This window comes from Ixodes scapularis, unplaced genomic scaffold (assembly GCF_016920785.2).
Source record: "Ixodes scapularis isolate PalLabHiFi unplaced genomic scaffold, ASM1692078v2 PGA_scaffold0__279_contigs__length_252992795, whole genome shotgun sequence".
Classification (NCBI taxonomy): Eukaryota; Metazoa; Arthropoda; class Arachnida; order Ixodida; family Ixodidae; genus Ixodes; species Ixodes scapularis.
Window position 1 is genome coordinate 164,700,212 of NW_024609835.1, and position 10,858 is coordinate 164,711,069.

At 46.7% G+C, this 10,858-nt stretch overlaps 1 protein-coding gene across 2 annotated transcripts; it reads left to right on the top strand.

Moving 5' to 3' along the window:
* The first annotated feature begins 3,138 nt into the window (after positions 1-3,138).
* LOC8051372 (D-aminoacyl-tRNA deacylase) lies at positions 3,139-10,566 on the top strand. 2 transcript variants are annotated; one of them, XM_002435247.5, is made up of 2 exons: positions 3,139-3,226; positions 7,264-10,566. In XM_002435247.5, exon 2 carries the CDS (start codon positions 7,321-7,323, stop codon positions 7,840-7,842), a length of 522 nt encoding a protein of 173 aa, XP_002435292.2. In that variant the 5' UTR covers positions 3,139-3,226; positions 7,264-7,320; the 3' UTR covers positions 7,843-10,566. The 2 variants fall into 2 exon arrangements, with proteins under 2 accessions (XP_002435292.2, XP_029825122.2); XM_029969262.4 differs by having other exon boundaries at positions 3,187-3,357.
* The last annotated feature ends 292 nt before the right edge of the window (positions 10,567-10,858 follow it).

A 10,858-nucleotide genomic window follows, 5' to 3' on the forward strand; every position in this document is an offset into this window, starting at 1 on the left:
TTGTAAACCTAATATGTGGCTTGCGTGTGACATCACCTTGGTGTGCTGCTTATTTTATGCATCTTTCACCACATGTGCTGTGGTGAAAAATGGCAATACTGGAAGATGTCCTTTGAGTAACAAAACTGCTAGGGTGCACTACTTTTGGACATGCTTCAATTTCAATGCTTCAGTCAACTGTCGACAGAGAGATGACAATAATTACTCTGGCTGCTTAATCTTTCAAACGTGTGGCCAGCCATCAAGTGTGAGAGGTGAGAAGGTTGTGAACACGGTCACGGTCATAGCCAAAAAGATTACATTTCTTGCAGGTTCCATCATTCAAGATATGACAATTCCTTGTTCTGGTAGACGACACACCACAAACAAGATATAGGAGTAGGGCTCTGCTGTAGCCAAGACATTTTTTTCGGGGGGACGGGGCTAAGGTGCCTCGTGGTCTGTACCTTGAAGTGCGGGGAGGGTTAATGTCTAAATGCGGTCGAAAGACGAAAAAAAAAAGGGGGGGGGGGGGGGGGAGCTGTAGCCTCATAAGCCCCGCTGGCTACACCACTAGAGGGGTGCGATGAAAACCTGTCAAAAATTTCCCCCATTCCCTTCGTGTTAAACTTTCCCCAGTGTTTGTGGACAGCTAAGAAGGGCAATGTAAGATTATGCACTTTTCAACTGCAATAAACCCACATAATAATAATAGGTCTTTATTGGTCCAGGAGATCTGTCATGATGTTGGTGGAACTTGAAACGTTGTGTGCGACTCCCGCCCTGTCCGAGAACACGGAACCCAACACGTAACGCAAGGTTGTTTTTTTTTTTTTTTTAAATTTGTGGCAGTTTTTTTTTTTTTTTTTTTGTGGTGCTTTGGGATTGAATTTTTAGGTTTACTTTTCTTCTAATAGGCTACTTCTATAAATCTGTCACCGCGCGCGTTGCATTCTGGGAATCTGGGGGTCAGGAGCGGAGCGCGTATGGATTTTGCTTCCCACTGATTCTCGCGATGAATAACGCGGCATTACGCCGCGATGCGGCGCTTCGAGTTTTGGAACAAATGTTGGAAAGTGTTGTTTGTGTTCAATTTTTTTTTATTGATTTAGTGATGTTCAGTAAATATTTTCGGTGGGTATAAAAGTCGGCATTTATCGGGACACATGTTGTAGAAAACGGGACACAGAGCTCCGATTCGGGGTGTTTTCTCCGATTTGGATATAAAATCCGGCTCGGCGTGGTCACATTTAGAGGTCTAACGGTACGCACAGAAAACACGGAACTCCCCAGTCATACGATATCGTCAGACTGGAGTCCACGGCGTCGCCAAGACGTCCGGTGAGCCAAGCATTTGCGTATCTTCTTTACCAGTCCTTGGAACCTTCCCGCACCGGCAGGGAATGCACGCGGTGCGCGTCGTCTACGCAGTGGGCTCGGAGCCGAGAGTCACACGCGAGCTGGCGGCAGTGACGGCACACGTACAGCAGCGAATACGTAACCGACAGCGATGTTTTCATGGTCAGAGCCTTGGCACAGGGAGAGCTGCCAAAACGGGAAATCCCTTCCCTCTCCCCCCTTTCCCCCCACCGACGCCGTGTGACACACGCGCGTGCATGTGCAGACGCACCGTTAGCCGCAGCTGACAACGCGATACATTCGTAGTTCGATCCAGCCGAGCATTCGAGAGTTTTCCACGACGGTTCGGCAGCGCAGACGAACTTGGGCGCCGCGTCAGGTCTGCGACCATCGTAGAGGGACTTGGGAAAACTCTATCGCAAGCACGCCGCGCGACCGTGAATCCGCGAAGGTCTCTCGCGCGAGCCAAGTTCGACGGATGGATGGGACGAGCCGGAGAGGAAAAGGGAAAAAGAAAGGGAAAAAAAAAAAAAAAACACAACATAAAGGATAAAACATCAACACTGAAAGCACTGCAGTTTCTCCCAACTGCAAGTCGTTACCGATAACGCGAATCGGACCTAAAACTGCACTGATGTGAACAACGAAGCTCGTTGTTCGGTTGCCCCGTGTGCGCGCGCGCGGTGCGCGTCTGCATGGAAAAAGCGCGTAGTCGGCGATGTAGGACGGCAAGAAACGCCGCATTGCATTAATCTCCGCCTTTTGAAGGGGACCACAAAAGAGTGCAAGCCCGAGACCTCGAGCAGAGGACGGCACGCGGAACCGCCGATAACATTTCGGGGTCTTCCTCCCAGGGTCGCCGTTGTTTCACGAACAACGTCTACTGCGTCGCCAAGAGGAAGGCCGCGCGTCCGTGAAACTCGCTTATGGCACATGCGCGTTTACAAAATCGCCACGAAGGCCGAGCTCTTCCGTAACTCGGAAGGCCACCGAGATCGCTGTATTGCGAAGATTAAGCCTAAAACCTTCCGACGAAATCAGCTGGCCTTCGTCCCGATGAACCGGTAGCGATCGCTTCCCCCACCGACTACTCCGGCTCTTCCGCGTAAACTCCGGCCCCTGCCGCTTCGTTTCCAGTTCGAAAAGCATCTAGAATTGAGCTCACCTCTGTTGAGTCTGCAGCGGTACGGCGGCTAGGTGTCCAAGCGCACGACGAGCACACTCATGCGCCCGGGCAGACACCGATGTCTTCACACAAACACGATCAGCCGCAACGCCGCTTCTGCTGCTCTCGACATCCACTCGCCGTATGCGATCGCGCTGCTACTGCGCCTGCGCGCAGTGGGCAGACAAACGTTCCGTTCCTCTCGGCCGCACTCTTTTCTTTTTCTTTGTCCCAGGCGTCGTAAAAGTCGAGAACGGGAAGGCACAATGCGAACACGGTGATGAAGGACCCACCTTCGCGAAGAACTTCAGAAGAACGGCGCTGCGTCAGCTGCGTTTCCACAAGTTTCACAAAGCGTTCGCGGTCCAAGTTACGCCGCAGTGAATGCGACAAGGACATCCCTCTGCCGGCTCGCACGCATCGACTAGCAGACGAAGTCGCGTCCAGTTCGTATTCAATGCAACGTTTCGGTCGTATCAGCCATAGCCAACGTTTCAGATCTTTATAATTTTTATTTTACTAATGGTGTACTACAATTTTGTAAAAAAATATATTAGAGAAACGAAATTTTTACGAAGTATTTTAATGAGCCAAGTTTTATCGGTTTTATCGATAAAAGGCAACAATGTTTCAAGATGGCGAACGCCTTGTTTCCTGTTTCCTTTCAATCTTCCGCTCCGGTCGCTCCGGTAGTAGGTCCTACTTCAGGCGGTCCCACCTCAGGTGAACATTTGCTCGATTTGACGGCTTTTCTGACCCGCCCATTGTAAAATTTTACATTCCGCTCGTCACACGAATGACCAGGTTGTTGTCACTTCAAATGAACGCGTCCTAGTAGCTGGGAAGAGAGAAATGTGAGTCTGACAAAAGAAGACCACCATCCGGTTTTCAACCTTTACGTGGCTGGCGTGGCTAAAGCCGGTCGTCTGCGACCTTAGCTAAATGTCTTCTTGGAGTGTTTTACTTCTGGAAATTCTTTAAAGCAGAGCACAAAACAACAACGTCCGCACACTACAAGCCTTCGTGGTACGGGCGACCTGCCTTTATGAGGCTCCGCGGTTCTCCTGAGCTAAGTTAAATATCACTACCACTAAAATGCAAACGAAAAAAAAAAAAAAAAAAAAAGCTTTATGCTACTTACTACTTGGTCCCCACATATTGTTAGAGTTAAAAATCCACACAAACAAAAAGTGCTACAACCCAGTGTTAAAGAAATACTGAGCCAAAAATCGGGGTCGAAATGATTCGTTATAATAGTATTTATAGCAGATCACTAATTTTTATACCACGTTTATTTAAACAAGAATGCCCTCTAAAGTTAATTATACAAGAAAATTTATATAAAAGGGTGAACCTCGGGGGGGGGGGGGGGGGGGGGGGGAGAGTGAGAGAGAGAGAGAGGAGGAGGAGGAGGAGGAGGGGGAAGAGGAAGGAGGGAGGGGGGGAGGGGCTGGGCTGGGCTATGTTTGACAAATGTTTCGTTTCTTCTGAAAAGAAGCGAAAGTGACGATATAGCGTCTGATTGGTTAGAGGCTCAAATGACGAAAGTTCCCTCTTTCGTCGATTGAGCCTCTAGCCAATCACACGCAATATCATCACTTATGTTTCTTTTTTAGAAAAAAACTAAACATTTGTCGAGCATAGCCCCTTCGGTGAGCTTTTTTAGAGGCTTGTTTCGTGACGTCACGGTCCTCGCTCAGCTCGCTCCTCGGCGGTGAGGGCTGCGATACAGCAGCCATCTGGGGCTTGTGGCGGTCGCTGGGTTTATAACAACTTAAAAGTGATGCCACTTCATTGCGCTGTGCAAAGCTTCTCCAAACCACGTAGGATACAGCAACAGGCCTGTGTGTATGTCTTTGTGCAAGCTTGCAGTGCAGAAACTCTGGATTGAAGTGGCCCGCCCTTTACAGCTGGCATTGGCCTCTGTCGAACCCGCCTATCTTGCACAGATAATTTCGTAAAGGGGGATGATGAAAAGAGCCCAAGGCACTCAAAACTATTACAAAGTCTCAGCCTGCCGGTGAAAAATATCAGCTTAAAACCCATAGATTTGCCCCCCTGTTTTACGTAGAAACACAGCGAGAGCGATTCAGCGGGGCCATGAAAAAAATAGTGGTGTGAAGAACTCTGTTGCTTTCTTGGCATCTCAAATATGTGCATGTAATAGAAACGGCTTCATTTGTTACTCGTTCTAGTGATAGTGTAAAGACCTTTCCAATCTCAGTAGTTGCTTGACTTGGTTGGTTTCAGTTTCGGCACGCTTACGTTTGTGTTGGTGTGTTATGTAGTTTTTGTTTTATTTTGATAATAATTCGTGTATTTCTATCTACATTGATGGTGGAGCTCGAGGAAAAAAGCTGTGAAATACAGCTTGACAAGGCCCTCGACCCACTACATAGGCAAAACAACAAAAATGCAGGAAAAAAAATGCTACTTTATGCGAGAGTATGAAATGGGTGGATAATATACGCACACAACGCACAAATAAAAAAAATATTGAATAGTCCTGGAAATATTAAACAAACTGCCAGATCACTGGTATTTCACCTGTCTAGGTTTACAAAATTTGTCTCAAAGTTGCTTAAATGACATCCTAATAAGATCCAACTCACTAGCATCAAACTGGTTGAGCAATCTAGGCAGCGTATATCTAATCATCTGAGAGCCGTAATTTGTCCTCGGACCTCCGCGCTACCATTTTCCAATGTTCTGCGTGACGAGTGAGGTAAACCGGTTCCTCTACCAGATAGATGTCCCAAATTCGTAAGAAAACACGTTTCTGTGGCTTTCCAATTTGAAAGTATTGTAAGTCTATAGTTGTATAAATTGTATATATTAATAACGCGGAGAGCCGTAAACCATAGAGCTAGAGGTTCAACTGGTGCTAGTGTCTACGCGACTTCCTGGAGGCAAATTGGAAGCAGACAGCAACCAGTCTACTTTTGCAGTGCTCCTGTACATTCCTGTGGGAAAACGCGTGTGCATTTTGTCTCTTCGCCGGAAAATAACATGAATAACTTTCGTTATTTCGGTTGTACCGTATAGTATATACCTTTATTAATTTTGGGAAAGCATAATTGCTTTAGTTACAGCTTTTTTCTTTACCCCTGAACGGTGTTAAACGTTGCTGTATTTCAGGCCCAAATCTCTGTACCATGGCAGGTATGTAAAAACGAGCGACGATTCTAAGCATAATAACAATCGAAAGGAACGTAGAGTGTGTTCAAGGTTAGCTAGCATTCCGGCGGCACTTATATATTGCTAATATGCCCGTCCTGTCATTATATGAAATTTACTCCTTCGTGCTCATCTTTACGATCGGTTAAAAAAAAACATTCGGACGTAAAACATAAAGTATGTGTGTCTTTTTATTATTTCCTATGTCGGGCAGTTTTTATCGGGCACCTGTTCTCTGGCTTCTCCCTATTTTCAAAGATTTGGAGCGTGCGAGTGATGATTTGAACCCAGAACAAGCATCTTCGCACATATTCATGAGCAGAAAGAATAAAACAGTACTTATTTATTGGAAATCGGACTATATTACGTGGCTTTCAATTTATTTTGATCATCTGCATGCACAAGGAGTTACTTATCCAGTGTTCCAGCGTAGTTCTTGCGGTCTCTCTTTGTTTTCCATGTGTCCTTCGTTCGTTTGGCATGTATATCCCTTATGCTAGAAAGCACCGACGCCGTGTTCACACTAACAGTGTTCGACAGTGCACATAAATACATGTATGAAGCAGTTTTAGCACCGTTTTCCATGCCAAGAATTTAAAATAAAAACACTGTAACTGACCAATTATTTCGTCTGCGTGACTGAGAAATGTTACAATGTGCCTAGTACGTACAAATTGTTCGTGATATTTGCTCTTATAATCGAGCGCAGAGAGAAAATGCACTCGCTTTCTCCCATAGAAATGCATTACCAGAAGTCAATTTCGGACTGGTTGCTGTCTGCTTCAATTTGCAGCACCACACTAGCGCCAGTTGAACCTCTAGCGTACATTATAATAATTCTATGCCGTAAACTGACCAGCTGTATGAGAGTCAAACAGGATGCCACCGATGGACCTCAACACCCTTTTTTGTAATAAAAGTATTTTCTCAAGACTGAATAATGTAGCCGAGCCCCAGACGAGATGGCAGTAATTTAAGTGGGAATAAAACAGTGAATTATAGATTAGTAGCTTCACATTCTTTGGCGAAATCGATTGATGAGGGCATATCAATCCAGCTATTCGTGACAGTTTAGTGATTATAAAATTAATGTGATTGTCCCAGGACATATTTTCAGAAAAAATTACTCCCAGTGCCCTGAAATGACTCAGAAACTTGATTGGAGTTGAATTTAAAGTGATATCTCGCGTTAGTCTGACCGATTTACCTTTGATGTGAAAAAGTGCAGCTTTTGTCTTGTTTATGTGTATCTGTAATGGAGTTCTCCCGACTCCAAATTTACAGTTTGGAAAATGTGAGATTTGCGATGTCTACTAGCACATTGCAGTCCTCTCCCGAAACAAGTATTGTTGTACAGTCTAGGGTCGTTATGACAGACATTGATTTTGACCAAGATTTCGATCTGTTGTAAAAGGAGTATGTTGTATGCAGATATGTAGTTACGGCGACGGCGACGCCACTCAAGCCGGAAACGGGCGCCTAAGAGCTGCGCTCTAAAATGACTATAGGGAGATGGCACGTCGGACCCTTTTAAAGGATGACCATGGTACGACTTTTTTCATGCGACACCTTTCTTTCTGCAGCTTCGAAACGGATCAAGGTCCGCAGTTGCCGCTCCCTCCGCCCAGACCGGAGCCACAATGCGCGCAGTCGTCCAACGGGTCAGCTCTGCCGCTGTACACGTGGACGGCCGCCTGGTGAGCTCTATTGGCCGTGGCCTGTGTGTGCTCGTTGGCATCCACCGCAACGACACCGATGGCGACGTCGACTACATTGTCCGCAAGGTACTCAACCTGAAGCTCTTCGACGGTGACGACGGCAAGCGCTGGCGGCGCTCAGCACGCGAGCTCGGCCTCGAGGTGCTTTGTGTGAGCCAGTTCACGCTCCAGTGTACCCTCAAAGGCAACAAGCCGGACTTCCACCTAGCGATGGACGGCGACCGGTCGAGGGACTTCTACGCCGAGTTCCTCCGCAGGATGAGGGCAGAGCACGGCGAGCAGCTGGTCAAGGACGGCGAGTTCGGAACGCTCATGCAGGTGGACATTCGCAACGACGGACCGGTCACCATCGAGCTGGAGTCGTCCGGCTTCAAGAAGGTGCCACCGCTTCCGCAGGAGAGGGGAGAGCCGGACGGGGGCGTGGAGGAGGACCCCAACCCGTGATGACGGTGCACGATATTCAAGGTGTAAACTGCCCGAAGAACCGGGTTTAGGTGCAAGGAGGACGTTGCACGTGCTTGGGAGAAAGGAGGCTCGGCTGACACAGAGTTTCTAAGTGCTTGGGAGAACCACAGTAGGAAGAAATATGGCATGGGTCGGCCAAGTGAACCGTAGCTGGTGAAAGCCGGAACAGAAAAGCCGTACCGATGGCGTACGACAGTGTGCGACAGCACCGAGTGAGGATGTATTGTGTGCTGGCATGAAAGCGTGCATATTTGGCATGGCTAGCAATACATTGGATTCCCGGCCTGAAGAGCCGTTGCAATGCCAGTTAGTTTAAAAAGTCCGTGGAAGGAAGGGGAATTGACTGCCGCGCCTCGCTGCTTAAATTATCGGGCGGCTCTACGTCAGGATATGGCATTGGAAGAAGGGAGTGAAAGTAGGAGTATGTCTTTCGTTTTAATTCTATTATTTATAAGCAAGAGCCGCATCTTTTTTCCTTGTCGCGAGCAGTTTCTACGCTGCATCTTTTTTTCCTATCGCAACCAGTTTTTCTGTGATCTGTAACGGAAGCCACTTGGGTTTGACTGGAGTGCCTCAGCATTGCCAACATTGATGTGCCCTATGTCTCCTTTTGCTAATAACGAGATTTTGTTTCATAGTAGACCAATAGCATAGCCAATGGGGAGGCTTATGGGGCTTCAGCCCCCTTGAAATTCAGCCGACCGTATAATATGCACATGTATTTTGAGCCCCTTTCTCCCTTTTTGCACCCCAAGTCATGGACATCCCAGCTGCTTTAGCCCCCAACCCCCGCCGAAAAAGGTTTTCTAGCTACGCCTCTGTAATAGACCAATTTCGAAAGCCCATCGAGCAACAATGACAGTCACCATTCCTTAGGCACGAAGCGTGTGATTGGATCCGAGTCCTTGCCAAACGCTGACACAGCAGTCATGTCCAATATATGCTCAGATTAGTATGCGGAGTGCAAGTTTGTCTGCTTCTTGCACAGGGTTGTGGTGAAGTAAGAATGCAGAGTTCTGATTGGCTCAGATTGGAAGGATAGTGGGTAGACCTCCATGCTAGCTGCCTTGAGCTGCCTGCGCAAGGAGCAGACAAACTTGCGCTCCGTGTATGACAGAACAGTGGCGGACTCGAATAATTGACGCCGCAGTTACTAGATGTGTTGGATGTGTACCTGAAAGGATGCGTTGGGGATTGATTGACTCTAAGTTTCATGACTGGGGCTTGACACACCGCAGTTTCGTTTCTTGGCAACTTGATAAAGCGTCCATAATATCTTTCAACAACAAAGCAGTGAAGTTGCGTATGAAATTGAGCACTTTTTCGCCTCCTTTCGGGATCTATCCACAATTGCAGAATGTGGCATTGCACCATTTGCTTCCTTTGTTTGCGAGTGGGCACTGTACACTTATTGTGCAGATTAGTAAGCTCAAACCTTCAGGAACACTTCAACCTTAAAGGGAGGGTGCAACGATTTCCGGACTTCGGTCAAACATTTCTGGAAGTTGCCTTTTGACATTTCTAAACTAAAGAACCAAAAACCGATTTCGCCTGCGTGTCCTAGTTGTTGCGTAAAAAAAAGAAATATTGGCATTTCGGGCACCCCTCAACTCACTCCCAGCCTTCAGGGTCACACCAGGTCCCCCTCCTAGTGACGTCATTTGGAGTGCCGTGTAGGTTCCCGTGTGCTATATCGGAGGACGCTTCCTCTCCCTCTTCCTACTGACATAAGCGGGCGTTATGCTGCAGCTTAAAGCCGAGCGAGGTCACGTAATCTTTTAACCGTAGTTCCTTCGGCTGCCACTTGGGGCTGCAGGTGAGGGAAAAAGCTTGACTTTTGCTTTGCGATTATGAAGCGGAATCACAACATTTTTAATGAAGGAGGTGTTTTCTCTATCCTCCGGGACACAATAAACAATGTAAAAATGACGAGATGCAAACTCTTTTAATCATAAAATCGTTGCACTGCCCCTTTAAATGACGCAGAATTGAAACCATGCCAGCTTGATAAGCAGTATCTCTTTGAGTGAAGTAGGCCCTGTTGTGGGCTTTCTAAAGAATTGCATGCATGTTTTCGTTGCTTAATAGGTAACCTCCAAAAAGTCAAATATTTGTGCAGTTTCTCAGTTCCTGCTGTGCTTGATTGGCCCCGTGACTGTCAGTGCAGTCTGAAATTTCTTTCCTTGCATGTTTTGATGATTTTTTTTTTTTTTTTTTTTTTGCAAATGTTTGGTTTTTATTGTTTGGGTTGAAGCCTGAGGACAGCTTTCACGAGGAAGGCTGTCACGACGTCGTACCAACCTGCAAAAGGCTCGTGTGTGCTTAGATTTTTCAAGTCTTTTCGATTCCCTTTCGAAAGCCCGCTTACAAGTCTTTTATAACCAGGCGTGGCCTAACGGAGAAATTTTTTCCGGGGTGATACTGGTAATAATATGAACCTGTTTCAGGTTACGAAGATTGTGTTGTAGCGTTGCACAACAAAAACAAAAGTGTGCTTAGTTGCAGTATGCCAATATTAGGAAGTATATACTTTTGTCTGAAGCCAGCATTGGGAATTCTGGGACAAGCTCGCAGTAGGTAGTGATGCTGCTGCTCAGAAAGCCAGTGTTGGTGAGGCTTGGTTTTCGTCTGCCTTGTGTGGGAATGCAGAATGTTTGCCTCAACCAAATTAAATCCATTGCATTGGACAAGATTCCACTCCTATTTTTTACTGTTTTGAGCTTACATTCCTCCTCTTTTAGAGTGCAGCTCTTAGGTGCCCGTTTCCGGGTTGAGCAACATCGGCATCGCCATCAGTGTAACCGCGCGTTGCATTATGAAAAAATTTCCCGCTAAATTTAGCGGAAAAATTTCCCTGCTAAATTTAGGGGGAAATCAACGTCTCGTTACCTGAACACCACTTCAGTTTCCTTAGTGGGAAAATTTTTGCTAACTTTCCCTGCTAAATTTAGCGGAAAATATCCCTGCTAATTTTTGCGGGTTATTTTTACCTGCT

Coding starts and splice junctions, on each gene's coding strand:
- LOC8051372 (XM_002435247.5), top strand. CDS start 7,321: ATGCGCGCAGTCGTCCAACGGGTCAGCTCTGCCGCTGTACACGTGGAC.